The sequence below is a fragment of the Schistocerca americana genome, chromosome 3, assembly GCF_021461395.2.
Source record: "Schistocerca americana isolate TAMUIC-IGC-003095 chromosome 3, iqSchAmer2.1, whole genome shotgun sequence".
NCBI classification, from domain to species: Eukaryota; Metazoa; Arthropoda; class Insecta; order Orthoptera; family Acrididae; genus Schistocerca; species Schistocerca americana.
This window is the reverse complement of record NC_060121.1, coordinates 243399142-243420091: the sequence shown is the minus strand read 5'-3', so window position 1 is coordinate 243420091 and position 20950 is coordinate 243399142. Positions and strand designations below refer to the sequence as shown.

At 44.7% G+C, this 20950-nt stretch overlaps 1 protein-coding gene across 1 annotated transcript in view; it reads right to left on the bottom strand.

Annotated features, from left to right (window-relative positions):
- LOC124605683 overlaps positions 1–20950 on the bottom strand; it is a 121482-nt gene that overhangs the window by 63076 nt on the left and 37456 nt on the right. The window contains exon 2 of the mRNA XM_047137539.1: positions 6745–6962. Coding sequence (XP_046993495.1) covers positions 6745–6962 — 218 coding nt within the window. The remainder of the gene's footprint in view (positions 1–6744; positions 6963–20950) is intronic.

Sequence of the window (20950 nt, the reverse complement as noted above, 5' to 3'; positions counted from 1 at the left end):
ACAATGACATGCGTTAACCTTGCGATTGTTTCTGTACGTTACATACGTAGGTTAAATGGAAAGATCTGTTGATTCCGACCTCTGGAAAACCTCCCGTATCCTGATGTTCTCCAAACCCAACAAGAATCCATCTGATGCCTCTTCCTATTGTCCTATGTGTCTCACATCGGTGTTCAGCAAGCTCTTGGAATCCATTCTTTCCTGGCGCATCCATCACCACCTCCGCCAAAACCACCTCCTCCCCAACACCCAATGTGGCTTTCGACCTTCCTCCTCTGCCAATGACCAACTCCTCCGCCTCACTCATCTCCTCTCCCTCCAGCTTAACTCCCGTCGCTCCACCATTTTTGTCTCCCTCGACCTCAAAAAGGCCTTCGACCGTGTCTGGCATCCCGTTCTCCTGTTTAAACTCCACACCTACGCCCTTCCTGTCAACTACATCCATCTGATGGCCTCCTTCCTGTCCCGCCATAATGCCAATTCCCACACCTTCTACCCCTCTGCAGGTGTGCCCCAGGCTCTGTCCTCTCCCCTTTCCTCTACATCCTGTACACTGCAGATATGCCCACCCCCCACCAGTACACCTCTTGCAATATGCCTCGCCCTCGCTCCTACCCTCCAACAGTTCCAACGCCTTCTCCAGAATCACCTTGACCTTTTTGCCGCATGGTGTAACAAGTGGCTCCTGAAAATCAATCCTTCCAAAACCCAGGCAATCATTGTAGGTCGTACCACTCGCTCTTCTGGCTCCTGGATTTCTCCCTTACCATCTATGCCCGTCCTGTCCACCTCACCTCCACCCTCACCTACCTTCGCCTCAACGTTGACCATCACCTCACCTGGATCCCCCATCTCCGCTCCATCTAATCCAAAGCCCACAATCGCCTCTGACTCCTCAAACTCCTCTCTGACTGGACATGGGAGTTGCACCCCTCTACCATCCTCCACACCTACAAATCCTTAATCTGTCCCATCCTCTGTTACCCCAGTCCCGCCTGGATATCTGCCCCCCCCCCAAATTCTATGTCCCTCCAGATCCTTGAGCTTCATGCACTCTGCCTCGCCTTCCATATATGCCTCCCATCCCCCATGCGGATCCTCTATGACCTCATTCCTTTCCCCCATCTGCTCCTGTTCCTCGAACATATCTGCATACTCTACACCTCCCGCCGCCTTGATACCCCTCACCCCCTGGTTGCTCCTCTCCTCTCCCATCCCTGCCCCCTGCCACGTCTTCAGTATTGTCCCCCCCCCCCTACCCTCCATCTCTACACCCTTCATCTCCTTTCCCAAGGTGGCTTCCATCAACTCCCCCTCCCGGATGATGTCCCCTCTCCCTCCATCTATCCCTCCTATCAGCTCTGATCCCCATCCCCCCTCGTTTCCTCCATCCTTTCCCTGGGCTCCCTCTTCCCCCCCCTTCCATCTTGTTTTCTCCCTACCAAACCTCTCCCTACCTCCCTTCTCCCCCCCCCGAGTCCTTTTGTATTCCCTCTCCCTGCCTTCCCCACTCCCTGTCGCATCTGCCCAGCATCCCCCCACCCCTCTTATGGATCCTCATCCTCCATCAGCTCCTTTCCCGTCTCCCCCCTTTGCTTTTCCTCTCCTTCCCCCCTTTTTTATTTTCCCATCATCTGTCCAGTTTCCCCCCCACCTGCTCTTGGCTGTGGTATGTCACATTTGCCAACATTTTAGTGCAGTGTCCCAGTGACTGTTCAGTGTTGTTCGTCTTTCTCGTGTTGCGAACAGAAACCATGCTGTCGCTAGGTGTGAATTTTATGTCTTTTGCGAACAGAAACCACACTGTCGCCGTGTTTTTTTAATTGTCTGTCTATTGTTTTACCTGTCTGCTTCGTATGTATTTTATTAGCATCATCATCCCTCTGTTCTTTGTTTTAAGTTCCACGATTTTTTTTCGCCATGTTACTCTTTAAGTCTCCGATTTTATCGCCTATTTTTATTATTTATTCTCTTCATCTTTTTAACAAAGTCTGTAGGCTGAAGAGCGGCATACTAAGCTGCTGCCAGCCCGCCCCCTTCGGGGGGAATTGAAATTCAATAAAGAAAAAAAAGGTCTGTTCGAAGAAAGTTCATTGCATTTAATTTTAAGTGCCCCATGCTCCATATGCACTAAAGAAGAGATGAAGGACGTGATTCATTTTATGTACCGGTACTTTGAAGGGGCTAAAGATGCAGAAATTATTTGCAGAACGCAGCTGCAGTGTAGTGAACGCTGTCTTCGTGAAATAAAAATTTACAAGTGGATAACTCTCTTTAAAACTGGACATGCATCTATATCCAACGAAGTGCCTTCTGGTAGACAGTTGACTTCGAAAGAACATCGAAACAGAGGAGCAAATGATTCACGATGATCGGCATGCCAGAACAGATAACGTTACGTATGAATTGAACATAAGTGACAGTTCAGCACTTGCAATCAACCATGAATCTTTCAAAATGGGCGATAGTTAGTTACATGTTGCGCATATCATTTAATCGATTCTTTTATCGAAATGATGTTTACAGGATATATATTATTAATTAGTGTTAAAGTTAATGAACACATTATAATTTTGTTCCTAATCATGAAACTACACTTAAAAACAAGTTTGGTTGTTGTTACCAGTTTTAAGTAGAAATTCGTCAATGGAATAGATGGAGCTGTTGAGGAGAAATGATTTTAGATTAAATTTCCTTCGCTACCTGTTAGACATTTTATGTTATTGGGTAAATCATAAAATTTTTTTATTGTTAGATATTGAACTCCTTTGTGAACCACTGACATTGCTGGGAACACTTTCAGTGAGTTATCTCAATATCAGGAGAAGAATGGCAGCCCTTCTTCCCCCAAGACCAGAGGAGCTAGTAATGCAGGACGTCTCCAGACAGTTACTCTATTGTACACAGAACACAATTCTGTAAATTTTGTTCATATCCTTTCGCATTTAGGTGTTTTCTTAAGCGTAATAATGAGGCCACACTCTAACCATGAAAAGCATCATCATACCAAAAGACCACATCCTCCTTACTGCATTGTTGGCGCTATGCATGACAGCTGGTAATGTTCTACAGGCATTCGTCAAAGCCAAACCCTTCCCTCTGATGGTCACAGGGTATAGGGTGATTAATTTTGTCTTTCCCACCTTTTTAATTCTTCTTATTCTTTTACATCTATCGTTGGTTGACAGACTCGTTATCATTGTTCTCTCTCCTGATATTTTATCTTGTTCATGTTGCTAGTTTTGTTGTGGTAATGGAGGGTATAGAAACACTGGCCCAATGCACTGGTCACATAACATGTCCTGGGGAACTCCATTTGCCTTCTGGGCTGGACAACATTCCCACCTTCACCATTTTACAATTCTCTCACTTCAACTTGCTTCTACCTCTTGGTTCTCTCTATTCTCAGATACAGTCGAGTCCATTGGAATTTGTCTTTTGTGTCCTTCCTCTCTTGGGACTATTCCTGACTTAACAAACAAAGAACTAAGGGACCAATGACCATATAGTAGTTTGGTCCCTTTAACCTCATCAGTCAATCAGTCCATCCACCCATCCATTCCCAACTTCACCTTTTTACAGAGCTCTCACTTCAATTTGCTTCTGTCTCTTGGTTATCTCTATTCTCAGATACAGTCGAGTCCTTTGGGATTTGTCTTTTGTGTCCTTCCTCTCTGGGGACTATTCCTGGCTTGACAAACAAAGAACTAAGGGACCAATGACCATATAGTATTTGGTCCCTTTAACCTCATCAATCAATCAGTCCATCCATCCATCCATTCCCTGCTTCACCCTTTTACAATGCTCTCACTTCAACTTGCTTCTATCTCTTGGTTATCTCTATTCTCAGATACAGTCGAGTCCTTTGGGATTTGTCTTTTGTGTTCTTTCTCTCTGGGGACTATTCCTGGATTGACAAACAAAGAACTAAGGGACCAATGACCACTTCAAGCATCACTTAGCACCGACTACAGAAAGGTGTGGCTTAGGATGAGCTTCCCAAATATTGTACCCTATTCTTTTAATGTTCAACGCACAGTCACTGAGCTAGCTGGTGTGATAAACCTTTTGCATTTTCTTTATGTTTTCGTCTTCTTTAAAGGCAAAGAGAGAAGATGAAGCGGTAGCCCATCATAGAGCCTATGCCTACCGTCATGTATTTTTTGACTTTCAGTTGTTAAAAAACAGAGGATTTTTGTGGTACCAGTAGGAGGAAGGAAGGATTCGCGCTCAGCTAGTGAACGAGTGAGAAGCACGCCATTTTTAGCGAGTAATCGTAGACCGCCATTTTGGGGTCGCTATGAATAAGTGAGGAGTATGTATTTCATATGTGCACCGTTTCGAAAAATACAGTATTGTTTTATTAACAGAAAGGTCGTGTGAGTTGTTATTTCAAATAGTACAATAATTACAAGAACTGAAGCCCACCTGTGTACTTTGGAAAATTACGAAGATCCGATAAGCTTAATGGGAACACGGTCAAGACTTCAAAGGTGAACACGGCGACCAAACGTAGCATTATAAAGAATGGTAAGCACAAATCTACAGCGGAGAAAGAAACTACTTCGCCCTGCAAAATAATATGAACTAATACGAACTTATTTCCAGGCATAGCTCAGCTCAGCTTGTCATTCATGCCGAAAAGTTAATCTCATTAATTCAATACATTTTTAAAAAGCCACGCATTTCAACATTTTATTATCGTCTATTCCATTATTTTATTATATTATACTGGACTGCTGGTAACACTCTGAAACTCACAAGAGATTCTCTCTGCTTATTTCAAGAAATTTGTTACAACCACCTTCCACAATGCTCGATGGCCCCTGTTTGTCAGTACATAAGATGTGCCTGGTCTTCGTTTAATTGGGAATTTTTTTTTTCGTGCCTACATTTCGGAATCACATCGCCAACAGTCGACTTGGGCAGTTTTAAAAGGGTTGAAATGTTCCAGAGGCATTTGTTACTCACGTGCCAGCCAATGACTAGTCCACGTTCGAATTCACCGAGTTCTCCTGACTGCCTCTCTACTGACAACATAATTCTCATTGCTTCCTTGGTCATGCTGCTTGTTCGCGCGTTGCTGCTCACAGGGTCACTAAGACGAAGAGCAAAGAGTGGAAATTAATTAGCTGTCGTCCACCCTTTATTATTAATCATTGAATTCCTTGTGTTTATTGATGAAGTTCGACCAGTGGTATTTTTCTGCCTAGTGGCCGCTAACGCCCCAGTTACCTGCCCTGGAGGTTAGCTTATTTTCGCGGCAGTGTACCTTTCCTTGCCTTGCCACTGCTGTCCAGTAAGGTGTGTAGTTAGACAGCCAACTTGATTCTGGTTCGGATATTTGTTTCTTTTGGACTACTTTGGTCGTAGTGGATCCTTCTGCTTCTGGATGTTCTAAGCACTGGATTCAGAACACACCGTGCTGTCCGCCGATTCCGCTTTGCCTGGGTTATTCCGTCATTGTGATGGATATCAGACATTAGATAGAAGTTGCAAGAGTGTTCGACGGCGTTTAAGCTGTCACTAGTTTGAGTTCCCATCTGGTTAAGTGAATACAACTCTTGGCTGCCTGTCCCATCGTTTACGAAGTTGAGCGACTTTCCCAGGTTGATCATTGGAGCACTGTCTGAGGCCCACTTCTCTCTTGATTTGGTCAGATTGTGATGATTGTCAATAAGACCTTCAGCTGTGAACGCAATTTGTCTTAAAAATTTTTAATTTGATATTCCCTCTTAATATGATCGTCCTTTTTTATAATATTTTAGCAAGAATTTGCTATCTTGGCCTTCAGCTGTCAAATTGTTTTTTGAGTTATTACTATTGAGGCCTTCAGCTGACAAATAATTTGAATTTCTGGTCAATGAGGCCTTCAGCTGTGAACGCAATTTGTCTAAAGAATTTTAATTAGATATTGTCTTAACAATCAAAATTGATAATTGTTCCTTATTGCTAACCTTATACGCAATTCGTTCCAAATAAAGTGTACGCAATTAAAAAAAAAAAAAAAAAAAAACTGAGCAACCAATGGCAAGGCCCAATCCACACCAAAATATGCCATTCCCCAAGTACCAACGTCTTATTGCGAGTGGTCTTCTTTGACACTATTTTGCCAGTAGCCTGGCAATGAACCGATGCCTGTCTACGGCATTACCTACAGTTGAGCCAATGTGGTCACTCCATTTCATATCCCACATGTTTGCTAATGTGAAAAATGTCCATGTGCAAGATGATTAAGAGTCCTCATTAATCTGCAGGTGCTCCTATAAATCGCAGGGTAAGTCAGACCAAAGCTGGAGGAAAACAAGGGCATACAATCTCCGATACAATGATGTATCATAAAATACTTTAGTGTACAAAGGAACTTTCCTGTTTATGATTGCTTCACCCTTTTTGAAGCCATCTGACACACGTGTACATTGCACAGTGTGGGAAGGAAGGAAGAAAGAAAGATTAGATTTTTAACATTCTACAGACGGCACTGCCATTAGAGACGAAGCAAAAGCTCGGGTTAAGAAAGGATGAGGAAGGATATCAGCCATGGCACTGTGAAAGGAACCATTCTAACATTTGCCTCGAGTGATTCGGGAAAATCACGGAAAACCTAAATCTGGATAGCTGGACGGATATTGGAATTGTCGTCCTCGTGAGTGTGACTCCAGGGTGCTAACCACTGCGCCACCTTGCTCAGTCAGTTGCTGAATAGGCAGCGGTGTGGCGCCAGCAGATAGAGCAGTATAGTACCTGTAGGGAGCCGGTCGACGTGCAGGAGGCGTTGACGTGGGGGAGTCCTTTGTCCAACTTAAGGCTGTTGCCGGCCCCGGGACAGCCGGCTAGCACGACACCACCACTGGGCAGCAGCAGCTGTCCTGTCTCGCGATCCGGCAGCGCCAATGCGCCACCCACCGCCAACACCGGCTCGTGTCGGCTCTTCACGCGCCACACGTCCACCGAGCAGCCCGCTGCAACACAACACACACACCATCAACACTCATATGCCTCCTGCTCTCACCAGACTATACAAGAAACAGAGCCTATCTTCCTCAGTGTGCAAGGGTCGTTCTGGAAATGGTGCATCCTGTATTTTTGTGATAACTTTGAGGAGCCGAGCCATATTACACTGATAACCCAGAACATTATGACCACTGCCTGTCGCGAATTTGAATCCCACATTGTGACACTCCAGGCATGTGTCGTAGTAAGAATGGTAAACTGGAAACGATTATCTCGGAAAAGGCCAATGTCATGAGCATCTATATTAGGGTCAAAGGATGGTGAGCTCACCCATTGGGAAGATTGGTGACTTACCTGTTCTGTAAAGCGTGACAGGTGTGATGTGTGGCGGATCTGAGGATAGAGTACAATAGAGTGCAGGCACAAGTATTCTGGAGTACACCATTCAGCGCACATGAACATGTGGCACCACATCAGGTGATCCCTATGTGTTCCATACTGGTCCAATGACATAATCAATTACAACTGCACAGATTGCAACTGGCACAGGTCATCAAGACTGGGCAATGGACCAGTTCAAATGATCGAATAAATCACTTTTGTTACTACACCAGGCTGATGATTGTGTTCAGATTCACCATTGCCCAGTCGACTGGCAACTCAGAACATACTGGGGACATTCATCTGGGTTCCTATGGGATGCGCTAGTAATAAAAAGCACAATGAAGGCTGTGGAGTACTTGAACATTAGTGCAAACACCCTGCATGCTTTCACGCATGATGTCTTCCTTGACGACGATGGCATCTTGCAGTGGGATAAATGTCAGTGTCCCTACGCCAGAAAGGTCGATCATGGTTTGAAGAGCACGACATTGCATTCGTACTGATGTTTTGGCCACCACATGCGTTGGAACACCTCTAACCCGCCAGGGTAGCCGAGTGCACTAACGCGCTGCTTCCTGGACTCGGGACTCGGGTAGGCGCGCCGGCCCCGGATCAAATCCGCCCAGCGCATTAACGACGAGGGCCGGTGTGCTGGCCAGCCTGGGCGTGGTTTTTAGGCGGTTTTCCACATCCCGATAGGTGAATACCGGGCTGGTCCCCACGTTCCGCCTCAGTTACACGCGTCACAGACATTTGAAAATACGTTAGCAGTATTACACGATTTACACTAGACACGGACAGTTGGGGTACACTAACTCCGTCCTGGGTGGTACAGGGTGGCGGCCAGAAAGGCATCCGGCCACCCCTTACCATTAACATGCTAAATCCGTTTAACCATGGCCAACCCTGCGTCACCGCAGGATATGGCGCAAGCGATAGATAGATAGATAGATCCGTTGGAACACATCTCGGACAGTATCACGCACCATCTCAACGTCCACAAACCACTGGCCTGCAGCTTACGAGACTTATGAAAACATTTGGTGCCACATATATGTCTGGAAACTTGTCGAATCTATGCTATGACAAATACCGCTGAAAGCTGAAACAGCGCATCACTAAGCAAATGGCCATAATGTTTTAGCTCACTACCCTTCTAAAGCGAAAACACAGCTGGATAACGGAAGTATAATCTAAAATGTGAGAGGGTATCAACATAGCACCCATTTTGGAAGACGTAATCTTGGATGCAAGTTGTAATTTTCAAATGGAAAGTGTGTCAAGTGACGTACCAAATATTTACAGAATGTTACAAGAAAAAAAGTGGTGTCTTTCATTTGAATATACACTCCTGGAAATTGAAATAAGAACACCGTGAATTCATTGTCCCATGAAGGGGAAACTTTATTGACACATTCCTGGGGTCAGATACATCACATGATCACACTGACAGAACCACAGGCACATAGACACAGGCAACAGAGCATGCACAATGTCGGCACTAGTACAGTGTATATCCACCTTTCGCAGCAATGCAGGCTGCTATTCTCCCATGGAGACGATCGTAGAGATGCTGGATGTAGTCCTGTGGAACGGCTTGCCATGCCATTTCCACCTGGCGCCTCAGTTGGACCAGCGTTCGTGCTGGACGTGCAGACCGCGTGAGACGACGCTTCATCCAGTCCCAAACATGCTCAATGGGGGACAGATCCGGAGATCTTGCTGGCCAGGGTAGTTGACTTACACCTTCTAGAGCACGTTGGGTGGCACGGGATACATGCGGACGTGCACTGTCCTGTTGGAACAGCAAGTTCCCTTGCCGGTCTAGGAATGGTAGAACGATGGGTTCGATGACGGTTTGGATGTACCGTGCACTATTCAGTGTCCCCTCGACGATCACCAGTGGTGTACGGCCAGTGTAGGAGATCGCTCCCCACACCATGATGCCGGGTGTTGGCCCTGTGTGCCTCGGTCGTATGCAGTCCTGATTGTGGCGCTCACCTGCACGGCGCCAAACACGCATACGACCATCATTGGCACCAAGGCAGAAGCGACTCTCATCGCTGAAGACGACACGTCTCCATTCGTCCCTCCATTCACGCCTGTCGCGACACCACTGGAGGCGGGCTGCACGATGTTGGGGCGTCAGCGGAAGACGGCCTAACGGTGTGCGGGACCGTAGCCCAGCTTCATGGAGACGGTTGCGAATGGTCCTCGCCGATACCCCAGGAGCAACAGTGTCCCTAATTTGCTGGGAAGTGGCGGTGCGGTCCCCTACGGCACTGCGTAGGATCCTACGGTCTTGGCGTGCATCCGTGCGTCGCTGCGGTCCGGTCCCAGGTCGACGGGCACGTGCACCTTCCGCCGACCACTGGCGACAACATCGATGTACTGTGGAGACCTCACGCCCCACGTGTTGAGCAATTCGGCGGTACGTCCACCCGGCCTCCCGCATGGCCACTATACGCCCTCGCTCAAAGTCCGTCAACTGCACATACGGTTCACGTCCACGCTGTCGCGGCATGCTACCAGTGTTAAAGACTGCGATGGAGCTCCGTATGCCACGGCAAACTGGCTGACACTGACGGCGGCGGTGCACAAATGCTGCGCAGCTAGCGCCATTCGACGGCCAACACCGCGGTTCCTGGTGTGTCCGCTGTGCCGTGCGTGTGATCATTGCTTGTACAGCCCTCTCGCAGTGTCCGGAGCAAGTATGGTGGGTCTGACACACCGGTGTCAATGTGTTCTTTTTTTCCATTTCCAGGAGTGTAGCTTCATTCATTCTCGAGTCATGGCTGATGTTTCTTCTTTGCTGGCGACAAGCCGAGCGTACTGAGATCGTCCTGATACTAAGAGAGAGGAACACCCATGCTATCCCAGAGGATTTCAACCACATTACCAAGACAACGCAGTACCCATACTATGGTGCTGAAACTTCTCGCGGAATTCTGTGAAACAGACTCTGTCGCATACAAACGGAAAGTTGGCACGATCGAAAACGGCTACAGCAGGCCGCAGTGGCCGAGCGGTTCTAGGCTCTTCAGTCCGGAACCGCGCTGTTGCTACGGTCGCAGGTTCGAATCTTGCCACGGGCATGGATGTGTGTGATGTCCTTAGGTTAGTCAGGTTTAAGTAGTTCTAAGTCTAGGGGACTGATGGCCTCAGATGTTAAGTCCCATAGTGCTTAGAGCCATTTGAACCATTTTCTGAAAACTGCTACAGATGAATCAACATCCACTGATGTTGTGGTGCCGCCCAGTGAGAGTGCAGGGCGCAGTAATTGCTGCAACAAATGAATCACTGAGACAATTGGTATTGTTTATTTCTGTCAATCTTTTTTGATTGACTGCTGTAGCAGTTGTCAGCGCAGCGCACAACCTACCTCATTCTCAGAAAGGAAAGCTAACTAATACACACTGACAGTAGACACTTTTTTTTTTTTTTTTTTTTTTTTTTTTTTTTTTTTTTTTTTTTTGTCTACTGACTGGTTTGATGCGGCCCGCCACGAATTCCTTTCCTGTGCTAACCTCTTCATCTCAGAGTAGCACTTGCAACCTACGTCCTCATTTATTTGCTTGACGTATTCCAATCTCTGTCTTCCTCTACAGTTTTTGCCCTCTACGGCTCCCTCTAGTACCATGGAAGTCATTCCCTCATGTCTTAGCAGATGTCCTATCATCCTGTCCCTTCTCCTTATCAGTGTTTTCCACATACTCCTTTCCTCTCCGATTCTGCGTAGAACCTCCTCATTCCTTACCTTATCAGTCCACCTAATTTTCAACATTCGTCTATAGCACCACATCTCAAATGCTTCGATTCTCTTCTGTTCCGGTTTTCCCATAGTCCATGTTTCACTACCATACAATGCTGTACTCCAGACGTACATCCTCTGAAATTTCTTCCTCAAATTAAGGCCGGTATTTGATGTTAGTAGACTTCTCTTGGCCAGAAATGCCTTTTTTGCCATAGCGAGTCTGCTTTTGATGTCCTCCTTGCTCCGTCCGTCATTGGTTATTTTACTGCCCAGGTAGCAGAATTCCTTAACTTCATTGACTTCGTGACCATCAATCCTGATGTTAAGTTTCTCGCTGTTCTCATTTCTACTACTTCTCATTACCTTCGTCTTTCTCCGATTTACTCTCAAACCATACTGTGTACTCATTAGACTGTTCATTCCGTTCAGCAGATAATTTAATTCTTCTTCACTTTCACTCAGGATAGCAATGTCATCAGCGAATCGTATCATTGATATCCTTTCACCTTGTATTTTAATTCCACTCCTGAACCTTTCTTTTATTTCCATCACTGCTTCCTCGATGCACAGATTGAAGAGTAGGGGCGAAAGGCTACAGCCTTGTCTTACACCCTTCTTAATACGAGCACTTCGTTCTTGATCGTCCACTCTTATTATTCCCTCTTGGTTATTGTACATATTGTGTATGACCCGTCTCTCCCTATAGCTTACCCCTACTTTTTTCAGAATCTCGAACAGCTTGCACCATTTTATATTGTCGAACGCTTTTTCCAGGTCGACAAATCCTATGAAAGTGTCTTGATTTTTCTTTAGCCTTGCTTCCATTATTAGCCGTAACGTCAGAATTGCCTCTCTCGTCCCTTTACTTTTCCTAAAGCCAAACTGATCGTCACCTAGCGCATTCTCAATTTTCTTTTCCATTCTTCTGTATATTATTCTTGTAAGCAGCTTCGATGCATGAGCTGTTAAGCTGATTGTGCGATAATTCTCGCACTTGTCAGCTCTTGCTGTCTTCGGAATTATGTGGATGATGCTTTTCCGAAAGTCAGATGGTATGTCGCCAGACTCATATATTCTACACACCAACGTGAATAGTCGTTTTGTTGCCACTTCCTCCAATGATTTTAGAAATTCTGATGGAATGTTATCTATCCCTTCTGCCTTATTTGACCGTAAGTCCTCCAAAGCTCTTTTAAATTTCGATTCTAATACTGGATCCCCTATCTCTTCTAAATGAGACTCCTGTTTCTTCTTCTATCACATCAGACAAATCTTCACCCTCATAGAGGCTTTCAATGTATTCTTTCCACCTATCTGCTCTCTCCTCTGCATATAAGAGTGGAATTCCCGTTGCACTCTTAATGTTGCCACCGTTGCTTTTAATGTCACCAAAGGTTGTTTTGACTTTCCTGTATGCTGAGTCTGTCCTTCCGACAATCATATCTTTTTCGATGTCTTCACATTTTTCCTGCAGCAATTTCGTCTTGGCTTCCCTGCACTTCCTATTTATTTCATTCCTCAGCGACTTGTATTTCTGTATTCCTGATTTTCCCGTAACATGTTTGTACTTTCTCCTTTCATCAATCAACTGAAGTATTTCTTCTGTTACCCATGGTTTCTTCGCAGCTACCTTCTTTGTACGTATGTTTTCCTTCCCAACTTCTGTGATGGCGCTTTTTAGAGATGCCCATTCCTCTTCAACTGTACTGCCTACTGCGCTATTCCTTATTGCTGTATCTATAGCGTTAGAGAACTTCAAACGTATCTCGTCATTCCTTAGTACTTCCGTATCCCACTTCTTTGCGTATTGATTCTTCCTGACTAATGTCTTGAACTTCAGCCTACTCTTCATCACTAGTATATATTGTGATCTGAGTCTATATCTGCTCCTCGGTACGCCTTACAATCCAGTATCTGATTTCGGAATCTCTGTCTGACCATGATGTAATCTAATTTAAATCTTCCCGTATCTCCCGGCCTTTTCCAAGTATACCTCCTCCTCTTGTGATTCTTGAACAGGGTATTCGCTATTACTAGCTGAAACTTGTTACAGAACTCAATTAGTCTTTCTCCTCTTTCATTCCTTGTCCCAAGCCCATATTCTCCTGTAACCTTTTCTTCTACTCCTTCCCCTACAACTGCATTCCAGTCGCCGATGACTATTAGATTTTCGTCCCCCTTTACATACTGCATTACCCTTTCAATATCCTCATACACTTTCTCTATCTGTTCATATTCAGCTTGCGACGTCGGCATGTATGCCTGAACTATCGTTGTTGGTGTTGGTCTGCTGTCGATTCTGATTAGAACAACCCGGTCACTGAAGTGTTCACAGTAACACACCCTCTGCCCTACCTTCCTATTCATAACGAATCCTACACCTGTTATACCATTTTCTGCTGCTGTTGATATTACCCGATACTCATGTGACCAGAAATCCTTTTCTTCTTTCCACTTCACTTCACTTCTTACAAAATATGTTTACTCTGCGGCACTAGTCTCCCTAGGTACACTTGCTTCACCTACAAGTTGCACTTTGTAATGGTTCTTTATTTACGTCACCATTACAGCACTCTAACCCCAGTTCTCGATACTAGTAATATCGTACTACTTTTCTGCAAAGTAACAGACATATTTTTGTGACAATATTCACATTTGGTTTTATTAATGTATAGGTACTGCGATGCATCGATATATTACAGTGATAGGGTTCTTGTGTGTATTCATTTCTGTGAGACTGTCATAACCTTTGGCTTACTTGTAACCGTTTTGGCGCGAATGCGCACAGAGCAGTCTTTGTTTCACTTTGCAGAAGTTAAGTTGTTATTTCGCTTTGAAAAAGAACAGTCAAGTCTTGTGTTTGGTTAAAGTGGAAATCAAATATATGAAGATTGATACAAAACTGTTTTCTAGATGATGTGACAATTAAGAAGGAGTATATGTGAATTTACAAGAAGTTTAATAAAAATGTGGATCGTGAACACCAAGTCAAAAATTATTTCTACCATACCATTGTTCTGATCTGGGATTGTTTGATCATTAAGAATTTCCTGAAAAACGCATTTTTCAGGTCTTCAAATATTACTAAAATACAGATCTGGACCTTCTAGCAATCAAAGTGGAATCATCCGAGAATCAACAAGATGAGCCATAACAACTTCGACGAAATCTACGTGGGCATCTATTCAAGATAAGTGCCAAAATTAATGACTTTTTTACGGTGACTTCATTATTTCCATTCTGACGATACCATCCACAGTCAATAACTTTGTTGTTGCCCGATAAAGCGAAGATATGCTGCGTGAGCAACGTTATTAATCTGATTTCTAACCTACTTTGCAAGTAGAACCTCTATTTAAAATGAATCAAATTAAAACGCCTGCACCATACGAGGTGCATTCAAGTTCTAAGGCCTCCGATTTTTTTTCTAATCAACTACTCACCCGAAATCGATGAAACTGGCGTTACTTCTCGACGTAATCGCCCTGCAGACGTACACATTTTTCACAACGCTGACGCCATGATTCCATGGCAGCGGCGAAGGCTTCTTTAGGAGTCTGTTTTGACCACTGGAAAATCGCTGAGGCAATAGCAGCACGGCTGGTGAATGTGCGCCCACGGAGAGTGTCTTTCATTCTTGGAAAAAGCCAAAAATCACTAGGAGCCAGGTCAGGTGAGTAGGGAGCATGAGGAATCACTTCAAAGTTGTTATCACGAAGAAACTATTGCGTAACGTTGGCTCGACGTGCGGGTGCGTTGTCTTGGTGAAACAGCACACGCGCAGCCCTTCCCAGACGTTTTTGTTGCAGTGCAGGAAGGAATTTGTTCTTCAAAACATTTTCGTAGAATGCACCTGTTACCGTAGTGCCCTTTGGAACGCAGTTGGTAAGGATTACGCCCTCGCTGTCCCAGAACATGGACACCATCATTTTTTCAGCACTGGCCGTTACCCGAAATTTTTTTGGTGGCGGTGAATCTGTGTGCTTCCATTGAGCTGACTGGCGCTTTGTTTCTGGATTGAAAAATGGCATGCACGTCTCATCCATTGTCACAACTGACGAAAAGAAAGTCCCATTCATGCTGTCGTTGGGCGTCAACATTGCTTGGCAACATGCCACACGGGCAGCCATGTGGTCGTCCATCAGCATTCGTGGCACCCACCTGGATGACACTTTTCGCATTTTCAGATCGTCATGCAGGATTGTGTGCACAGAAACCACAGAAATGCCAACTCTGGAGGCGATCTGTTCAACAGTCATTCGGCGATCCCCCAAAACAATTCTCTCCACTTTTCGATCATGTCGTCAGACCGGCTTGTGCGAGCCCGAGGTTGTTTCGGTTTGTTGTCACACGATGTTCTGCCTTCATTAAACTGTCGCACCCACGAACGCACTTTCGACACATCCATAACTCCATCACCACATGTCTCCTTCAACTGTCGATGAATTTCAATCGGTTTCACACCACGCAAATTCAGAAAACGAATGACTGCACGCTGTTCAAGTAAGGAAAACGTCGCCATTTTAAGTATTTAAAACAGTTCTCATTCTCGCCACTGGCAGTAAAATTCCATCTGCCGTATGGTGCTGCCATCTCTGGGATGTATTGACAATGAACGCGGCCTCATTTTAAAACAATGCGCATGTTTCTAACTCTTTCCAGTCCGGAGAAAAAAAATCGGAGGCCTTAGAACTTGAACGCACCTCGTACTTAATGTTTGCAAATCACCTGATACCTGGCCTCACTACTTCTGAAATGAAAGGAACTGGAAGACTTCGTGTTGCCGATGCTTTGTGTCTGACCACTATCACCACTAATAATAATAATAATAATAATAATAATAGCAATACGAGGGCGGTTCAGTACACTATGCAACTCCTTTTTTTTTTCTCGGCCAGTTTCGGTTAAAAAGATGCGGAATTTGTTGTGGGCCATCGTGGAATATTTCCGCGACAGCCTCAACAGTTTCATGAAGTTCCGGTAAATGGTGGGGCTATATGTGGCATTCAAAATGGCGTCTGTACCGCAGGTACGTTCCAAGCAAAGAGCTGTCATTTAGTTTCTTTTGGTGGAAAACCAGAGAATCGGAGATATTCTTAGGCGCTTGCAGAATTTCTATGGATATCTGGCACAGAACAAAAGCACGGTGAGCCGTTTGTCCTCATCACAACGAGGTGGGGCAAACCTGTCTGATCAGCCGCGGGCTTGCCGCCCGCACACAGTTGTGACTCCTGCATTGTTGGAATGTGAGATACTCTCGTTCGAAAAGATCAACGGATCGCAACCAAACACGTCCCTGTCCCACTGGACGTCTCTCTTGGTACGTGCTGACACTATCGTCCACCAGTTGGGGTACTCAAAACTGTGTGCCCGCTGGGTCCCTCGCCTTCTGATTTACAATTATTTTGTCCAACGAAGGATGCACTCTGCAGGGGAGGCAGTGCGTGGATGATGGGGAGGTTATTGATGGAGCAAGACGTTGGCTCTGAGGTCACCACTAGAGTGGGAACATGTAGGCACACAGGTATTCGCAGTAAGGTGGTGTAAGGCGGTCTCACTGAATGGAGACTATGTTAAAAAAATAGAGTTTTGTAGTCAGAAGAATGGGGAATAATTTGGTGTATTGGAATTCTGAATAAAATCAATCTGCTTAATGTGTCGCATTACTTGCGGGACGCCTCTCGTAATAATGCTGTGTAGGTCCTACAACAGTGTAGTGGCCATTATGTAGTTACTGCTGTGTTGTACTGTCAATTTGTTGCTTTATTGTTACCAAATAAATAATTAAAACAAATCCGATCTATTGTGCGAAATCTCTACAACTACGAGAAATCATTTTTCATAAGAGATTTAAGCCGGCCGCTGTCACTGAGCGGTTCTAGGCGCTTCAGTCCGAAACCGCGCTGCTGCTCCGGTCGCAGGTTCGAATCCTGCCTCGGGCATGGATGTGTGTGATGTCCTTAGGTTAGTTAGGTTTTAGTAGTTCTAAGTCTAGTAGACTGATGACATCAGATGTTAAGTCCCATAGTGCTTGCAGCTACTCGTATTTAAACCATTTGAAGAGATTTAAACCTATGTGATACGCAACATGTATCAGGAGGAATAGTCAGTATCAGGGATATGACATTAAATCCCAAGTAAAAGTGTAAACATGAGTTATGAAACGCACATATTAAGAGCTATGAGGACTTTTTCATCTTAGACACAATGAAACAAACCTCTTCTACTGCAAGCTTTTTGCTATCCATATTTTAAGAGGTGGTACTATGCAGCAAAACAAGAAAATATACTTACATGGTGTCTGTCCTTTCGGACATGTCCGAAAGAACAGACACCATTGATGACCAGCAGCCAGCTAGAATGAAATTAGAATTATATATTTACACCTTCAGCTGCTGACGGGCGTAGATACATATCAACGGGGACGGGTGAAAATGTGTGCCCCGACCGGAACTCGAAAAGAGGATCTCCTGCTTGCACGGCAGACGCTCTATCCATCTGAGCCACTGAGAGCACAGAGGATAGTGCGACTGCAGGGACTATCTGGCGCACGCCTCCCGCGAGACACACATCCTCACCTTATATATCCACACAACACACTAGATTCATAGTATCCCTACCCAATACACATGTCCGAAAGAACAAACACCATACCCATATAAGTACATAGTTCCGCCATACCGGCCATGACCTTCCTCTCCTGTGCAGAACTCTTACGGGACTTGGTAAGAATGTCTTACACGAGTAATGAGTGTGTTGCGTAGGGACACTACGAATGTGGTGTGTGGACCTATAAGGTGAGAATGTGGGTCTCGCGGGAGGCGTGCGCGAGATAGTCCCTGCAGTCGCACTATCCTCTGTGCCCTCGGTGGCTCAGATGGACAGAGCGTCTGCCATGTAGGCCGGAGATTTTCACCTGTTGCCGTTGATATATATTAACGCCCGTCAGCATCTGAAGGTATTAATACATAATTCTAAAACAAGAAGATGTGAGATAAACATTGACTCTAAAGTGCACACTTTAAGATCTACGAACACTTGTTCACATTCGCTACTCTGAGACCACTCTTGAACTGAACAAGAGCTCATACGCTAATAGCTCTTAAGGTACACATTTTAGGACCCATGTTTACTACACCGTTTTACTTCGAACTATAATTCCTGTCATGCGCCTGAATATTGATCATTCCTCTTGGGACACCCTGTGTATGTTTACTGTCATAGATGCATGGTACAGAGAATGTGTGTAGTGCGTGGACTGTGTGCGGAAAATATTCTTACATTCTCTTCACGCGCTGTAATCTCTACTACAGTCTCACGTGCTAATGCTTGCATTTGAAAAAAAAAAAAATCCAGATAAGTGCGAGTAGAGCTCGCGCACGGAGGGTTCCATAATTATGTGCATAGGTAACTTACCCATCCCGTGAATTGAGAATCTCTACATTCTTGTCCGTCCCCGATAACAATAAAGACAAGATATACGCCTACACATTCTTGAGCAAAATGGGTCTTAAAAAAAGGACATACAGACTTTCAGATAACAAATGACCAAAAAAATATTTTTACCTGTGATACAATTACAAAATATTAATTTTCGGATATTTCCTTTGCTTTTACTGTGAAACATTGCTTCTTCCCAAATATCATGATTGTAAGTCAATGGGAAGTGCTCTAAGAGAATTAAATGTCCGCATCTTTTGATTGCATTGCTTTAGATCCTTAAATTCAAATTCGTTCAAATGGCTCTGAGCACTATGGGACATCTGAGGTCATCAGTCCCCCAGAACTTAAAACTACTTAAACCTAACTAACCTAAGGACATCACACACATCCATACCCGCGGCAGGAATCGAACCTGCGAGCGCAGCGGTCGCGTGGCTCCGGACCGAAGCGGCTAGAACCGCTCGGCCTCAGCGGCCGGCCCTTAAATTCCATACACCGCCAAAGAACCGCAGACCTTTGTATGTGACACGAATTTCAACTAGACATGTCTATATGTTTCTGAGAAATAGGGCTCTTACCAGCTGGGCAGACAGACAGTCGGATACCAATTGATAAAAAAAATGTGTTTTTCGTGAGACATAATTGTTGTTGTTGCGGTTTTCAGTCCAGAGACTGGTTTGATGCAGCTATCCATGCTACTCTATCCTGTGCAAGCTTCTTCATCTTCGAGTAACTACTGCAACCTACATCCTTCTGAATCTGCTTAGCGTATTCATCTATTGGTCTCTCTCTACGATTTTTATCCTCCACGCTTGCCTCTAGTACTAAATTGGTGATCCCTTGATGTCTCAGAATGTGTCCTATCAACCGATCCCTTCTTCTAGTCCAGTTGTGCCACAAATTCGTCTTCTACCCCAATTCTGTTGAGTACCTCCTCATTAGTTACGTGATCTACACATCTAATTTTCAGCTTTCTTCTGTAACACTACATATCGAAAGCTTCTATTCTCTTCTTGTTTACACTGTTTATCGTCCATGTATCATTTCCATACATGGATAAACTCCATGCATATGCTTTCAGAAAGGACTTCCTGACACTCGATGGTAATTAATTTCTCTTCTTCAGAAACATTTTCCCTGCCATAGCCAGTCTACATTTTATATCCTCTGTACTTCGAACATCGTTATTTTGCTCCAAAAATAGCAAATGTCTCATTTCGTAATCTAATTCCCTCAGCATCACCCGACTTAATTCGACTACACTCCATTATCCTCGTTTTACTCTTGTTGATGTTCATCTTATATTATCCTTTCAAGACACTGTCCATTCCGTTCAATTGCTCTTCAAGTCCTTTGCTGTCTGTGTCAGAATTGTAATATCATCGGCAAACTTCAAAGTTTTTATTTCATCTCCATGGATATTAGTTTCTACTCCAAATTTTTCAATTTTTTCCTTTACTGCTTGCTCAATGTACAGATTGAATAACATTTGGGGTAGGCTACAACCCTGTCCCACTCCCTTCCCAACCACTGCTTCCCTTTCATGCCGCTCAACTCTTGTAACTGCCATCTGGTTTCTGTACAAGCTATAAATAGCCTTTCGCTCCCTGCATTTTATCCCTGCCACCTTCAGAATTTGAGAGTATTTCAGTCAACACTGACGAAAGCTTTCTCTACGTCTACAAATGTTAGAAACGTAGATTTGCCTTTCCTTTATCTATCTTCTAAGATAAGTCGTAGGGTCAGTATCGCCTCGCGTGTTCCAACATTTCTATGGAGTCCTAACTGATCCTCCCAGAGGTCGGCCTCTACCAGTTTTTCCATTCATCTGTAAAGAATCGTGTTAGTATTTTGCAGCTATGACTTATTAAACTGATAGTTCGGTACTTTTCACACTTCTCGACACCTGATTTCTTTGGGATTGAAATTATTAAATTCTTCATGAAGTCTGAGGGTATTTCACCTGTCTCATGCATCTTGCTCTCCAGATGGTAGAGTCATGGCTGGCTCTCCCGAGGCCATCAGTAGTACTAGTGGAACGTTTTCTATTCCCAGGGCCACGCAATATCATAGCTCCCGTTTCACCTTCATTTAAGTCCTCTTCAATTTCCATAATACTGCCCTCAAGTATATCGCCATTGTATAGTCCCTCCATACACTCTTTCTACCTTTCTGCTTTACCTTCTTTGCTTAGAACTGAATTAAAGTACTGAGAACACCGGCGGTTTGTGCGGGGTGACGGCAGCTGGACGCCTGAAGATACAGATCTGTATGTGTGGGGTTTCTATACACCGAACGTCCCGAAGACCCATCATTCTTACGTCGTTTATCGGGCGCATGTAATATCGGATGCTGATAGCTTTCACGAAAAATTAGCGCATCTGGAGAAGGTTTTTAAAGAGAAGGACTGTACTT